The sequence below is a fragment of the Malurus melanocephalus genome, unplaced genomic scaffold, assembly GCF_030028575.1.
Source record: "Malurus melanocephalus ecotype Western Australia unplaced genomic scaffold, MMel_1.1 scaffold_20, whole genome shotgun sequence".
Lineage (NCBI taxonomy): Eukaryota > Metazoa > Chordata > Aves > Passeriformes > Maluridae > Malurus > Malurus melanocephalus.
The window spans coordinates 377,751-394,182 of record NW_026623252.1 but is presented as its reverse complement, the minus strand read 5'-3'; the positions used below and the strand labels follow the sequence as shown (position 1 = coordinate 394,182).

The window sequence follows — 16,432 nt, the reverse complement described above, 5'->3', positions numbered from 1 at the left end:
TAAGATTTTTTCTGTGCCACTTTGCTGTGGCTGAGATGTGTCAAAACTTGCAAAGGCTCATTCTTGTCGCAGTTTTCATTGGTCGAATTTATGTTCTTTGAGGAAGCTTGTCATGRTGCTGGGGAAATCTTGGCAAGGACCAGATCCTGCTGATGAGAAGCAATTTGGGAGCAGAGGCTTCAAACGTCTCGGCGATCCAACATAAAACTGATATTAGAAACGGACTGTGATTTAGCTCTGACATAAAGAACTAAAATAAAGAGCTTGCTTTGGGGAAAATAAATGTATCTCCTTCAGCCCATAGCAGTTATTAGTGTATCCTTCAAGGGTTATGGGAAATAACCTTTAGAGGACCTGACTGTAAATATGAATTCCTTGTTTTCGGTCATTGTGCACATTGTAGAGATCAGAAAGATTTAAGATTTGGTAGGTTCATTTCAGTCTCTGTGGCAGACTTTCCTAAAATGTCARTGACCGAAGAGGCCAAAACGAGAAAACACAGACTAAAAATGTCTGCCATCAATTTTTAATTTGCTTGTAGAAAGGGTATTATGTCCTCCTTGAGCCAGGACAGTGCTGGGAAAAGTKCTTTAACAGTGCTGGGAAAACCCATTTCTTGTCAGAATTTACAACATTGCATCTGGTTTTGGAGTTTGGTTTGTTTTATTTTTAAATTAGAATCATAAATGGTGCCGGAGGAGGTGTAAAGGTGAAGTGACCCTTAAAGAAGTGACACATGCTGATCTTGTTTTTAATCTCTGTGACCGAGGAAGCTTCCTTAAGTGTTGCTGAAAATTCTCATGGTGTGTTTGGAACCTCTTCTCCCCCTGAGCTCAGCAGGAGTTTCCCCACTGACTTCAAGAGAGGTATAACCAGGCCTAGAATTATTAAAATAAATACCTTTAAACTGCAGACTCTGTAACCACTTTCCATATGTAGAAGTCTGTGTCAGCTTCATGCTCTTTTCATTATCTGGCAAAATTAACTTGCCARATAGGTGAGATGCTAATTCTGTATTTCTGTGTTGTTCCCTTTGTGTGCCCTTAATATTTATGGAATATTCAGCTGATTTTTGCTGAAGCTAACAGAAAATACCCCGCAGCTTGCAATAAGCCCGGGCTGTTGTTCCACACGTGCTCAGCAGCTATCACGGTGAAATATTCACTGTGCAACGCTCAGCAGTTCTGCAGGCTTGAAACAAYGTTTTTGCACGATGGCAACATTAAGTCAACTTTGGAAAACGCAGTTATTTTAAAACAAAAGCGGCAGTAGTGTTAATTCGTGCCTTATAAGCTGTTATTTGTCCAAGTCCTGGAGCCATGGTGGAGGCGCTATCTGCATCCTGCAGCAGGGGATGCTGGAGAGGAGGGTCAGATCAAGTGAGGCTCCTTGAGCTGGGAACAGCATTAATCATCCCATAATGAAGGACGTGTTTGTTTCTGGCAGATAATTTCGGAAAGAAAAGAACGGAGAGCTAAGAAATTTCTCTTTCCTTCCAATTGCTCCCGTGTATSTCTTTTGCGGTTTATACATAATCAAGAGTAATTAGGGAGATATTCATCAAAGATAACTAGCTTTCATGTATCTCACAGGTGCAAGTGTGCAAAATATTTGATGTTCTGATTTTCCTCATGRTTTTGAAACAGTAACGTTTTCATTAGGCTTTGCTTTTCATTTTAAGCTCAAGAGTATTTTTTTTCCCATAAACTTATGTAGGAAAATCTAAACTCATGACTCTTTGCAAGATACTTCAACACAAGTATGTAGTCTCAAAAACTAATTATGTTTCATGAAAAATTAATTTCAGKCTTTATAGTACAAAATTAGAAAAGACCAATATGAATTTTCAGTTGTATAACATAATAGATATATTTAATATATTTATATATTAATATATTTAATATATATCGGTAGGTTCTAAATGTAGGAGCTGGCTCAACAGTTCCTTTTTGCAGACTACACAACAAACTGTACTACTGTGTATTGTTCATTTGTGCTCATGAGCGAGTTGGAGTTGTTTGARAAAATCTGCATCACATCAGTTCATTTAAAGTTTGTGAAGAATCTTCAGAATCATGAAAAATCTCATCTTCTCATCACTTGCCTCCTGCTGGGCCCCTGATAGGCAGATAAAGCAATATCATCCTTCCTTTCCTCTTAATTCATCCCCCCTTTCTACCCAGTCTGGGATGATGCTCATAACARTGCTAGAAAAAGAGCAGTTTTACATGTACTGAATCAACCTTTTTGGAATATTACGGGCTTCAAGGACTTTCTGTTTTTAAATCCTGCATTTAATTGTGTGCATGTGAGATTTCTTCAAATATTAAAAGATGATCAGGAGGGAATGGCTGCAATCTGTGGTAGAAACAGAAGAGGAAAAGGATTACTCACAGCCTCTATGTTGCCTTGTCATCATGTGGAGGGCTGAATATCTCATTTACGATACGGTTCTGTTGCAAAGTTGTGGAGCTCTTGGTATTTGAGAAAAAGTTTAAATTTTGCAGCTCAAAGTGAGGTGCAGKCACAGGCAGAGGCAGGTAGAAGTGCTCATAACTTGGAAYAAWCTGGAAGTTATTGCTAAGCCAGCARTMGATTCATGTTATTTATTAAAGGCCTCTCAAAAGTGAGTGGCCAGTGGGGTCCATCTGCTGATAACGTGAGGAGCTCACTCACTGCAGAGACAGAAATCCTACAAACAGTGCTTGGGAGGAGTTGCCACTTTCTCGCTCACCAGGATAAGGTAAATGGGGCTTTTTGCATTAAATTATTGAATTTCTGCAGGGCTGGAGATTCCCCAGCCCCTCCTGGTGCCATGTCCTGGTGCCACACCACCATGGCAGGAAGCTTTCCCTGACACTCAGCAGCAGCTCCCCATGGAGCAGTTGTGAGCTGCTGTTAAAAATGCCCCTTGTTCCTCTTCTCTTTCAGGAACCTATAATAGCAATTAATTCCATGGTGGCAGCATGAAAAAGAAGAAAAAAATCTATTAATTTCTTCCCTAGACTACTTCTTCGAGTGGTTGAATTACTAATTTCATTGGGAAGTAGTGACATTTCTCCTTTCTGTGGAAATAAATTGTTTTGTACTAACTTCTGCTAGGAAAGTACTGTAACACTAGCAGGGTAAATTCYTCCAATGTTGTAGTATCTTTCCCTTGAAGTCTAAATGTTTTCTCTAATCTTTACAAGAGGATTTTTTTTTTTTTTAATAATCATATGAAAGATATTGTCAYGGAAAGCAGGTAGAATTGCAGACCAGAGCACAAGACAAGAGGTGCTACGTGGTTCTGCTGTGAGAAGGGCACATGTATTTATTTTATTGAATAAAATCATATATATAAAAGCTCTCACAAACTTCTAAAGAYAGAAGAAAAATAAGTGCATTTTACWTCTTAGTAAGCAACATTTTTTGCTYTAAATGGCATAATTCATTGCCCATTTGAGCCTTTACAGGTGGTCTGTTCAGGTATTATTTATAATTCATTAGGCTCGATCCTCTTTGTGAAAGGTACTAATCTTGTTTGGTCTGACAAGTGTTATCTGATGAGTTCTTGTCACTCTGATTATCACACCATAATTCACAGAAAACAGCAATGTCCCATCTCAGTTGACCGGGTGTTATTTACAACAGTCCTGCAGGATTCAGAGACAGGGGAATGTGCACAGCTTCCAGAATCAGCATTGGCAGCTCAGAAATACTCATATTAATACTCATATTAATACTCAAATTAATACTCATTGTGTGTCATAGAGATTTTTTAATCAGTAGACTGAATTCAAACAAAAAATTGCTGTATCAAAATCATGCATTGTATCATATACAGATTTAATGGGAATAGATGTTTATTTTAAATAAATCCAAATGCCACTTTTGTCCCACTTCCACCACAGTGCTGAGCTACCAGCCCATGTTGCTCATGTTTAGGTAATTAGGAAATTTTTGAAGGGCAGGAAGGAGCTGCAGTGGACTTCCAGCACCTTTCAGGGTACAGATGGAGTTAGAGAAAGCAGAGGAGCTGGGGAAGCTCCTCCTGGACTTGGGATGCTCATGTAGGACTGAATATCCCAAATCTTCATGATCCCAGCCTGTCACTGGCTGGGCAGGTGGACAAGGAGTAGGCTTGGCCTTTTATTTGGATGAAATATTTTTAAAAGCTAAACCCACATATATTAAGGATTAAATTACTCCTGGGAATGCACTCATTTTTCCTGATAAAATAAAAAAGACAATAAAGCATCAAAATTTGATGTCATGGCTGTTAAATTCTGTAATTTTATACTCCCATTGATCAGAAAATGAATTTATGGTCTATGTGTTTTCAGCATTGTAAAAGTCCACGTAATTTAATTGCTAATCTAAGGTCAAAAGTGAATTAGCATAATAATATCTGAACTGCACGGCCCTWAAATCTCCTGATAGGCATCTTTCTGACTCCTGCTATTATAAAAACTGTTCCCATTGGTTCTTGACCCTATTAAAGTTGTTCCTAGATAAGCTTTGCAAAGGTAGTCTATGAGAGCCTGTCTGAATAAGCAGTCCTTAGATGATGCTCTCGTGCTAGTGGGACAGTGGCTTTTTTGTGAGATATTAACCCTACAGACAGAGCCTGCACCAATCCTGATGCTTGTTAGGATTTCCCCTTTGGTTTCATAAATTTGCTAAAAAGTCTTACTGCTTTTCTTCAGAGTCCTTCCTGACAACATTAAGTTATACATTCAAAGCTATAAAATTATTTGGGGCTGGGGTTCCCCCCTCCCCTTTTATCACCTGCTATTGTAGTATTCATGTAAGTTGTGTTTCACTATTCAGCATTTAGGTGCTTTTGCTGTCCTGGGTTCATTAATTTTTGCCTTTATTTATTCATTAATGCCTTCTCTTTGTTCTGAAGGCTTATTAGCTTTAAGGGCTACTTTTGCCACAAGTATTTACATCTTGTTTTTTTTTCTTAAAAAAAAAAAAAAGCCAACAGCCACTTTTCAGGGTGGCAAAAGGCTTGTAACAATGATGTRAGAAATACATGTAATGCCATCATGTGTCTTTGGTTTTGGGAGGATTTGATCCAGGGGGGGGATTTCAGGCACCTGGCTCTGACAGTGGAATCTGGGCTTGTGGCTCCTCTATTGTAAAATGCAGGGGAGAATTAGGAAACTCAGAATTAGGAAACTCAGAATTAGGAAACAGAGATGAAGACAAGGGTAAAGYGACCAGAACTAGGGTCTTGTTGGAATCTGCTTAGGATTCCTTTGATTTTTCTTACGGTTGTATTTCACAGCAAGTCTGGGAACACCAAAGCTCTGTGTCTGTGAGTGAAATGCAGCCACACCTGCGTTTGGAGCTCCTGTGGTCATCTCAYGGATAGTTTCATCCATGCACAGGTGCATAGGAGCCTGTAAAAACCTTTCTTTTCATCTGGACTGAGGAACCTCAGCACAATGCACCATTGTACAGCAAGATCCCTGTCTGAGGTTTTAGAAAGAAGTGGAATATTTCTGCTTCAGGCCCCRTGGTACAGTTAGATTTGTTAAAATAATCCAGCTTTTGCCCCAGGGCGGGCAGCCCAGCTGCAGGATCACATTTCAGGGCTGGAGAATYGGGGTCAGGCTTCCCATCCCTCCAGGCTGGCCAAAGTCATTTGCAAAGCGAGGGTGACCCGAGCTCTGCACCTCCGCCGCGGCGATGCAGYGTATCAGGATAATGATGAAGGCATTTCGGTCTCTTGGAGAAATGTCATTTAATTATTCATTGTGAGCTGTTGGGTGAACTCTGCTGGCTGGGTCACACACGCTTTGAGCTGGTTCGTCAGCAGAGCAAAATACAGGAGGGAATCCAATACAGTGCCCCTGCCTGCTGATTATTTGCTTACTGATCCGTGGAAAAACACAAACATAATGGGCATTAAACCAGCTATTGAAGTTAGCATTAGTGACTAGCTCTGCCACATGGGAGGCAGAAAAATGTTAAGAAAAAAAGTGGTTTTTAGGAATAAGTCACACTTGTTTTTYTACTGCTGCTATTTACTTTGAACAGCTTTAGGGGGGTCCTTTTGATGCTAAGAATTCAGGGACTAAGGGTGTGATTGGATAGTGTTTTCATTGGCATAGTTCAAATGAAATCAACAGTTTGCAACTAAGGGCAGGATAAATGCAGTGCCAGAAATTGCGAGTGTGACTAAGTGCAGTAAGGGAGTGCAGGTGTGGATAGTTCATCACATGGCTAAAAAAAAAAACAAAGTAGAAAATAACCACGGTATCAAAAAAAAGAAAAAATGGAGGGGACGCAGTTACTCATTTAGGTGATCTTTTATTTATAGGAAATAATATTTTTTGAAACACCAGGTGCATGTCTTGTGGTTTAGAACTGGGAAGAGTTCCACTTAGGCATGCATTTGCAGAACCTGCCAAGGTATAATCTTTGCAGATTGTTAAAGCACTCCATGAAAACAACTGAGATCCCAGCAGTGAAAAGATAAAACCAAAGCCCATTGTGTAAGCAGTTAATTTTCTGCTAAGAGCAGTTTTCTGTGCAGGAAAGGGAGAGTGTATCTGCTGAGGTCTAGCAGAAAGAGCAGTTCTCCAGAAGAATTGAGCGGGCGAAGGCTGTGCGCACAAAACTTGTGCCACACCTACTTGTAGCCATCCAAGGAGAACAATTTAATTACTTAAAAACTGAGAATGGGCATGGAGTCCTGATAACTTTCAGCAGGAAGACTAAAGGGTTCAAAAGCTGGTCAGCCTCAAATCACTAATTATAATCATCTCTGTAATTGCAGAAAAGTACCGCAGCTGGGAGGTGATTATACACCTCAGCTCTCCTTTTTAACCTTGTGAGACAGCACCCTATTATCTTCCTTTTATTCCCTTCCTTATCCCTTTCCTCTTTCCTTACCTTTGCAAGGGAAAAAAAAAACCCTGAAAAATTATTGAGCTCCACAAAATGCAATGGAATTTTCCCTTTAAGTGCCAAGGGCTGGAGGTGGGGAGGGGAAGGAGCAAACTTCCTCCCTTCTCTTGTGTGTTGAGTGCTCACAAGTTGGCTATGAAATTAAATACTTCAGGTTTTGTGAGTGGCTGGCAGGAAGCAGGGTCAGTATCATGCTGTCATTAGCAAGAGAGGAGTGCACAGGGGTAAGAAATGTTCAACAAAGATGCTTCACATTTCAAGTGTTCTTTTTCTGGGAAAAAATGGTACCGTACATCTAGTTTTGAGTGTACATATAACCTTATACTATATTCGCACAATAAAGCAAATCTTTATAAGCAAACAATTTTCATGTTTCAAAAATATAAATGGTGGAAGAATTGATTACATTTCAGATTACTTCTATCTATCAAGGATGTTCAAGTATTTGAAAAAGAATGCAAAACTTGAAAATAGAGAGTGGTACTCGTTTTTCTGCAGAATACTGCAGGTACTCGTTTTTCATAACCCTGAAACAATTTGAAGGTAGAATTTCTGCTTTTGCAGAAAATCCCTGTGGCCCCTGCTCATGGCCAGCCATTAGCCTTGGACGCTAAAAAGGTGGCAAGTCACCAGGTTCTTCCCAGGACAATGAGATTATGGTTTTGTGAGACRATGTCATCAAACTGTGAGCCATAATCAGGGACACACCGAAAASCAGTGGCRTTTGGRACCTGCYGRAACACATTTTRCTGACATGAAGAAYTAGGGGGGGTCCCCTGCATATTGTSCTTCTGGGATGTAAAGAAAACTTTATATTTTTGTGTGGAGAATCAGAGCTGTGCRCTTTCATTGCCCTCCAAAGAAACAGGCTGGAGATAAAATCATATGAAATCCTGGACTGCTCTTCAGTATCTGCTAAACTGCTGTGTCAGACATCAGGAGAGCAGAAAACCTGTGTCCTTCAAAGGCACAATCTCCCCATCTCARAATACAAGGCTTCTCTGTCCTTACATCCCTTGGAGATCCCTGCTGGGTCAGAACCCTGTAACATCTCTAATAATGACTGGAAAGGCAGGACAGGAGCTCTCAGGAGCTTTGCAGGTGTTGGCACACTGATAAGGTGGCAGGGCAGGTCCAGGGAGACCTTGGTAAGCTGGAGAGAAGAGCTGACAGGGACCTTCCGCACAGCAGAGGTGACAAATGCCATGCCCAGCACCTCGGGCAGAAAAATTGCGGATTTAATATCATCTGGGGGGGGGGGATCAACAAGCTTTTGAGAGGCTTTGCAGAAAAATACCTGGGATGGTTTCATTTCTTATTGATATCTCGAAAAGCAGTTGTGCTGTGGGGAGCATTTTGGGGAAGAGTCACAAGCCAGATTCTGGGTGAACTTTGCCTTGTCCTATGTCATCACAAAAGCTACATTAAATTTTGTTAGTGTGTCTCTAGCCTGGCTAGCCTGTCTCTAGCCTCTATAGGTGGTTTGGTTATTCCCTTGAAATACTCAAATTTTATTGAATGGCTAGGTTCAGAGTAATTTATGCCATGAGCAYTTACCAGCAAGTAACTCACTGTCATGTTTCCCATCCCAGGGGTTTTTATGTGCATTATGTGGCTGTTTCTTGCAGAGGCTGAAGGAGCTCAAACAGAGGGAGTTTGCTCGAAATGTAGCGTCAAAGTCACGAAAGGATGAAAGAAAACAGGAGAAAGCCCTTCAACGCTTGCACAAGCTGGCTGAGCTAAGGAAAGAGAGAGCGTGGTGAGTACACAGCTCCTCAAACATAAAAAATRCTTTAAAAGAAGCTCTCCACTGCTAGCTGGTGCTGTGGGATGCGGGACAGCCTTGGCTGTAGCCACACACACGTGTTTTTAGGGCGTTCTGGAAGCGTTCTGTGTACAGTATTTGATTCACACAGTGTGCAGAAATGAATGTTTAACGTTGCTTTTTCAGCTGAGCTAAAATGACACATATTTTTAGTTTCAAAAARGATGTGTTTCATATATATTTCATAAAACCAGGCACTTTGGTTGAAAGCTGAGTGAACTAGGTCACGCATTTGCAGGCTGACACTACTTCATTGATGAGGTGAGGAACACAGTCTGTCTCYCTAGGATGTAACAGATCTCTGCGATTTAGTTTTCAAAATGCTCTCCTGGGAAAGCATCCAGAAACCTAGCTTTAAACCTCAATAGCCGGATTTTTTATATTAAAAGGTAAGTGCTCCTTTTCCCCAGCTCAGCAGAGTGTTTACCTCCCTCTGAAAAAGTGACTCCTTGCTACTTGTACATTTTATTATTSCACCTAGGCAAGATGTTGAAATTAATACTGAGCTGAGTAGTTGGGACTGATTTTTCAAAACAGGACATAGTTCTGACACTGATAAGCTACTGAAAATATATGTACTTGTCGCAGTGYAATCTGTGAAGAAAAAAAGAAAGAAAAAATTAGATGCTCAAGCACAAATGTTTTCTCTTTATTCAGCGCTGGCCTCCCCGGATGAACTAACAGAGCAGCCCAGCCAARCTGCAGCTCTTGTTCAGAAAGTGTCTCTTTGTCCCTTGTTTGAATGGTGGGCAACATGCTGAAACAAAGTGTGAGTGAGCAGGTGGATGGGACATGAATGTTGTTGGACAGGAGCAACATGACACCTAATTTTTAAACCTTTTTATGATAACTTGTGTGGAGCTCTTTCTCTTCCATGAGGGTTTCACATGTCCGTATTTTATACTTGAGTATATTAGATATCATCCCCCCCTAAACAAGCTCCAAAATTTGAATTTCATATATTTCATGAGGAAGAGGAAAGAGGAACTTACTGTTTCCCTTTTCCCATGTTATGAAGCATGGATTTTGCAAGCCTTTGTTGTTTCAGGATTGTTTGGAATCCTTCTGCTAGTTCCTGAAGGAGAATTTCTATCTGAGCTTTATTTATCTATTTCATAATTGCTGTTTACTACCACTTTGCATCCTTAGAGGTGTGATATAGACAGATTTTTTAAACTGGCATTTTCTAGGCTGGTTTTGTAGAAGTTACCCTTTTATTCCATGTGAAAGGATTTGTATGAGGGTTTAATATATATTTCAAATTCATGAAGAATTGGGCAAGGCAGGAATTCTCATGAGAAATTCCTTTCTCATAAAACCTCTACCTTAATTTCTAGACCCAATAAAGTAATTATTCTTCATCTCAGCACTTCTTGGGGTCCTAAACGACACTTGCAAGTTTTACCAGTGACTCATCAGAGAATATTGCTCTGCACTGTAACACAGAGTAATTTGGTTAAAACAAAACAAACAAATGGTTTTAACATAGGTCTATTACTCCTGGTGCTGAGCAGTTCCTGTGTATCCTGGAAAACTGTCAGCTTAAACACTTTCTGCTCTTCTCTTTGCTTCCTATTAAGTCAAATAGAACAGATGGGAAGAGGACATGTAATGAAGAACAGAAGTAGACAGTAATAATTTTTTTCTCAAGAGGGATGAATCACTTACTTCACTTCTGTCAGCTGAAATACTCCCGCCAGTTTTATTTTTCCATGACAGAAATTGCTGAGATGGCGATGGTTTGGTCTGTGCACACAGATAGGATGGGAGCTGCTGGGGGATTGCCTGCGGGCAGAGCAGCAGTCCCTGGAGTGATGACTGAGGGGGAAGTGCTCTGTGAGGCATTCTCTGTTTTAATGTGTTTTGTAGCACGAAGGGTGTAAAACTGCTTTCTGTAGTAACAGAGGTGTAACCATGGCGTGGGTCTGCTGGGAGGAGAAGCAGGATTTCTGTGGAGATAGACAGTCTCTTGCTTAGCCAGGCAGTGTGTCTAGGAAAATTAGCTACTTTGTAGGAATACTAGTCCTTCAGCTGATAACTTCACATGAATGAGATGACAGTGGCATAATATTTACTCATTCCTTTTTTTAGTACTAGCCAAGTGATCTTTATTATAAAACATGGCATTTTTTCATAGTCTAAAGGTACATATCCACAGAGTCTTCCTCTTTCCTTAAGAACATCTTAAATACCAATGTAATTTCATGGTTCTGTCAGCAGCTGTCTGAAAGGTACTGACTCAAAGTTGTATTTTCCTTCCTAGCGCTCCTGGAAGCGGCCCTATGTTCAAATCCACCACGGTGACCGTGCGAGATGACTGCAGCGATGTCCCCAACAGTGCTGCCGTGGATTCTGCCAAAAGCCAGGATTTCAGCTGCACACTAATGCACGATGCCCAGAACTGCAAAGACGTCGCTTCTGTTGTTTCCTCCACTCCCGGAGATGCAGGCAGTCATCATTCCGACACTAACAAATGTGGAGATCAGGTSCAAGGAGCTCCAGGACACAGGGTTGGCTTCTCCTTTGCTTTTCCTAAGAAAGCAGCAGTCAAACTGGAGTCTTCAGCTGCTGTTTTCTATGAGTTTAAYGACGACACCTCCATGGAGCATGGATTTAGCAGAAGGAGTAGGTTTGTTCCGGGAACGTGTAACCTTCCATCTCCGTCGGCAGCAGAAATAGTTGTATGCCCTGAGGAGAAACACAACTGTTTTCACCCACTGGTGGAGAAATGCATGGACACAGCAGAAGCTCCTGAAGCTCAGGAGCCCAAAGAGCCGTGCAGTGAGGAMGGCAGGGTGYTGGAGAGCCCYGSTGCAGCTCCTGCCATRTCCCACCCAAAGCAGGCAGTGTCCYTGGACACGGATGGCCACGGTGTGGATGGAAGCACGGCCGACTCTGGGGAACAAGCACTGCCCCTGGCTGCAGACAGTGCCCAGCTGCTGCCCCTGGATGGCAGTGGGCATGAGCTGCAGGCAAACCGAGCTCCTGTGCAGGATCCTGTGGAGGATTGCTCCTCTCTGCAGGACACTGCGGAGGAAAAGGATACAGATGGGAACGGTCATCCATCTGCAACTGAAACCAAAATAAAAAATCTGGGGGCAGATGCAGTCGTTCCGTCACCCTCTGAAGAAGGTAGCGGAGCCCCAAAAAGCAAACCGGACACGTACAAGAGACCTTGTCAACCCTTTGTTCCCGTTCTTAGCAAATATGGATCAAATATTCTTCAGTGGCCATCAGAAATGTTAATTTACACAAGTACAGACCCATCAATTTCCTATAGCTGTAATCCTTTATATTTTGATTTTAARTCATCGAGAGCAAGTGACAGCCAAGAAAAGCCCAAGCATCAACCAAACATACCTCATTTGCACCATAAAACTGAATCTAACCATATCTTAGTCTCGGATTTTACAAATAAACCTATTCCAGAGTGTGGTGATTATGAAGTAGAAGTGAATAAAAAAGTGTGCAACTGTACAATACCCCTATTAGGTGATGTTTCCCTCTTCAGAAATTGTGACTTTGCAAAAAATGAAAACAAAGTGTCCTTGGAYGAGTCATTCAGGATCAGAAAAATAGAAAAGTATCACTTATCAAAAAACCCATTGCGACAGAACACTGTGATAGATGAGAAATACAACAAAGTCTGGATCAAAGAAAGTCATGAAAAATGGCTYCACAAAAGCAGGAAACGGAAAAGAAGAAAAAAATTATGTCACTGTCATTATCATCATTGTGGGGACACAACAGTARCAGAAATGGAGATGTCTCCAGTAACCGAAAATGAAGTTAGTTACAGAGATGAAAATAAGTATCAGCACCTCCAAAATAATGCAGAGAAGTGCAGACATGATGCAGGGAATATCTGGTTGACTGCAGGTGAGGTACAGCAGTCACATCCAAAATTTGGCTTTGAAAATTGCCCTAAGAGAGCCATCTCTGCATCAGATCACATACACTGGGACAGAGGCTGGTGTGACTTCTGGAGTGCAAAAAATAGCGGCCAACACCGTGGTTGTAAAGGACCACACCGAAAGAGCAAAGCAAACTCCCGGAGGCAGGCAAAGCAGCAGACTCAGAGYTCCAGGAGGCACAGCCTGAGGCACTCCAAAACATGCTGCAGCTGGAAAGTCAGGAGGTCAAGCTGTAGCCCAGAGCATAAATGTTTAGGACAATGTAGTGAGGAGAAGGGACCAAGCCAGAGCCAGCCCATAAAGAGAAGTTGCAGTGTTCTGACAGAGGAACCTGAAAAACCCCASCGCAAGCGGAGGCAGCACACCTACTCCTCTTCCTCAGATGAGAGCTCGTGTGGACAGACACTATCAGCAGAGGAGTATCTGAGGGAAACACGTGCTTTAGGTACATATCACAAGGCAAAAGGGAAACGCAGGAGAAGGAAAACTAGAATCCATCACGTTCTCCTTGACAGGAATGCAAAGAGTGAGACCTCTGACCCTTCCAAAGAAAATTCTGCAAATTCTACGTCAAATATTTTGGAGGACTCATTGACTCGAGACAATCTAGAGGAAACTAATGCAGATCCCAAAGATGACGATGCAAAAGACAGGGATGAAACAATGGAGCTGGAGGACAGCAAGTCACCTCCAGAACCTGCTGGCCCCCAGGTGCTGGAAGACGACAAACCGATGGTGTGCACGGAGATGGAGAATGCACCAGCCACGCTTCCTGATGCCATCACAACTCCATCAGGAGCTGCTTCTGCTCCTGAGCACAGTGCTCCCGCCGCTGCTGCCAAACAGGRTATCCCGCAGGAGGCAAAGAAAAAGGAAAATGTCAACAGCCGTGAAAACCAAGCTCGTTACAAAGCTCCCGTCCCCAACAGACACCTGGAACAAGCTCCTCCTAAATCCTATCTTTGCCACTATGAATTGGCCGAGTCCCTGGCGCATGAGAAGGTGGGCGAGGTGGCCGGCGAGTGGGTGCAGTGTAACCCCGGCATTTTCAGCAGCTCGCCGCCCTTGCCGTTCAAAGAAGCACACAGCCACACCTTTCTGACTGCGGAGCAGCTGATAGCCCCCTTCCCCCTGGCCGAGCAGGCGCTGATATTCCCYGCGGACGGCCCCGACAAGTTCAAGGAGCTGCCGTCGGAGGCGTTCCAGCAGATGGTGCCGCAGGCCGTGCTGGCCGGCAAGGTGAAGTTCGCCTTCGGKCCCCCGGGGCTGCAGCCGCCGGGCTCGCCGCTGCCTCCGCTGCCGCTGCAGCCGCCGCTGTGCTCTACCTCGGTGACCACCATCCACCACACGGTGCTGCAGCAGCACGCCGGCACCATCAAGGTGCTGCAGCCGCAGCAGCAGTTCGTGTCGCAGGTGCCGGCGCTGTCCCGAGCGCCGCTGGCTCCCGTGGCCGTGGGGCCGCGCCTGTGCCCGGCGGGACACGCCGCCTTCGTGGCCCCGCCGCACCTGCCAATGCTGCCGCCCTCCGTGCTGCCCCCGGCCCCGCTCGCCTTCCCCCCGCTGCCCCACAGCGTCTTCCCGTCCCTGCTGGCCCCGCACCCGGCCGTCATCCCCCTGCAGCCGCTCTTCTAGGGCCGCGCTGCGGGAAGGAGCCTTCAGCTGCACGGGCCTGCCGGTCCCAAAGTCCCTAAACTCAGCTTCGCAAACCTGGGAACTCAATTAAAATTCCTCCTTCCTTTACTGTAAGTATAATGATGGAAACATTCATGGCAAGTTCAGACCTATACTATAACTAAAGCACTGAATAGTCYGATACTAATTACGAACTGTATCTATATATATGTGAAAATCATGTCTTAGAATATGTATAATGTATATAAAATATATTTATAGTTCTATAACTTATGTTGTAAAGTATTCACTTTTTGTTTTTTATCTTTGTGTATTTGCACCTATTTAATGTTTAGACAAAGCCGATGCACTATGTTTTGTACTATGTTCTCTGAAACTGTAAATCTAGTGACAAACTATCTCTTGCAATAAATTTTTGTTAACTACTTAAGTATATCAAAAATCTTTCATTATAAGCCTCAYGTATGTTGTTCTTCCATGTCCTTCTGCAGCTGAATAGCATCCTCCCCCCCTGCTCTGCTGGGATAACCAGGTTTCCTACACGTCAGTGATTTATCAGGGAGGCTCAGAGGCCAGTACCTTGAGGGCAGCTGTCTCACCAAGCCAGAGAGAAAGGGTAATAGATGTGTTTGTGCGAGCRGCTTGATGTCACCGTGACAAATCTTGCCTACTTGTAGTATGTGCACCAACTGCTGAGTGGTGGRGCTGATCCCTTTTATTCTGAACCACAGAAAGACAATGGAGCAAATAGAACACCGGCAATGGAAGGGGAGAAAAGGATAATGTTGACARCAGCTGGCTTTGAGGGGATGTTGCTGGCAGGGGAATGGTAAAGCCGTGGTTCCACTGAACAGTTTCTCTGCTGGCCCACGGATCTGTTGGAGCGATGTCCCTGCTGCTGGGCAGTGTGTGAAGGCAGCGAGAACAGGGGAGCATGAAAGGGAGGTCAGGGAACCCACCAGGATTTGACACAAATTCTTACCTCACTTCACCCCCCCTACTTCCTGCAGCATTTTGCTAAAGAAATAGAGTAATGCAGAAGAGAGATTAATTAAACTCGTAATATATTGCCATTGTTTCTAACTGTGTTTCAGAGACTTCTCCCTACCTCTGCAGCCTTTCTATTGCTGTCAAACCTCACCCAGCTGTAGCTGGTGAAATGTTCTCATTTGCTTCAGCGTGAGGTATATCAGACCCMTGCCTGTGACAGTCCAGAATAAAAGCAGAAGTCGTTCGGAGATAGAGCCATCCCTTTGAGTTAAAATGAAGTGTTATCACGTGAGTCAAGCCAAGGATTTTCAGCATGAAGGGTAGTGCTAGAAGCAGGCCCTCCATAATAAAAGGTGATAGATAGCTCTCCCAATTAATTACTTCTTTTTACCTTTTTATATCCTATAATAAAATCATATAAAGTTGAAATGAAATAATAGTGAATTTGAAGTATTAATATACATTGCATATTAATAGCTGCAGACATTAACCATTTGCARAGTAATGCTATATCCTACAACATATATATCTGGATCTTATTTTCTGCATCTATAGCATTAGAACTTACCTGTATTGATACTGCAGGTTTTAGTATAATACTGCATTAGAACTATGGCAAACAGTATCTTGCCACTATGATTAGAGTCAGCTGCTCAAGGGATGTGAGTTTTCCGTGTTGTGCAGTTACAAAGGGCTAAATTATGCTAATAAGCAAAAAGTTGATAAGAAAGAGCAAATGGGCAGCCCGAGTGTGGAGAGTGCCCAGAGCTCTCCCTGCTGAGGCTGCAGCAGGGAGGGGGATGCTGCTGAGCACCCACCCCTGAATTCAGAAGGAAGGTACAATTTCTCTGCTTCTAACTTCAAGTGGATGTCCATTTCTATTTATGTGGTACCTAAAAAATACAGGACTCAGTGACTTTATGCTGCTCCTTTATTTGAAGAGTCTGCTTGCATAAGGTGTGTGTCTCCAGCCCCTCCTGTCAGYGAGACAGGGATCTCTGTGGGAAGCGGGAGGGTGTGTCCTGGGTGACCTGGGTCCCTTGGGTGCCGCGTGCTGGCTCCTGCCTTGTGCCCTCCTCATGGGAGTCAGCACAGGCTGTCCCCGGGGCCCTGATGTCCCATCAAAGACAAAATCCATCTCATTATATAGCAGTGCATTAAAAAAAAA

At 43.2% G+C, this 16,432-nt stretch overlaps 1 protein-coding gene across 1 annotated transcript in view; it reads left to right on the top strand.

The window, feature by feature from the left end:
• Positions 1-15,688, top strand: part of ZNF804A (zinc finger protein 804A) — a 143,479-nt gene extending 127,791 nt beyond the window's left edge. Inside the window, exons 3-4 of the mRNA XM_057389818.1 lie at positions 8,532-8,662; positions 10,992-15,688. Coding sequence (XP_057245801.1) covers positions 8,532-8,662; positions 10,992-14,274 — 3,414 coding nt within the window. The 3' untranslated portion in view covers positions 14,275-15,688. The remainder of the gene's footprint in view (positions 1-8,531; positions 8,663-10,991) is intronic.
• The last annotated feature ends 744 nt before the right edge of the window (positions 15,689-16,432 follow it).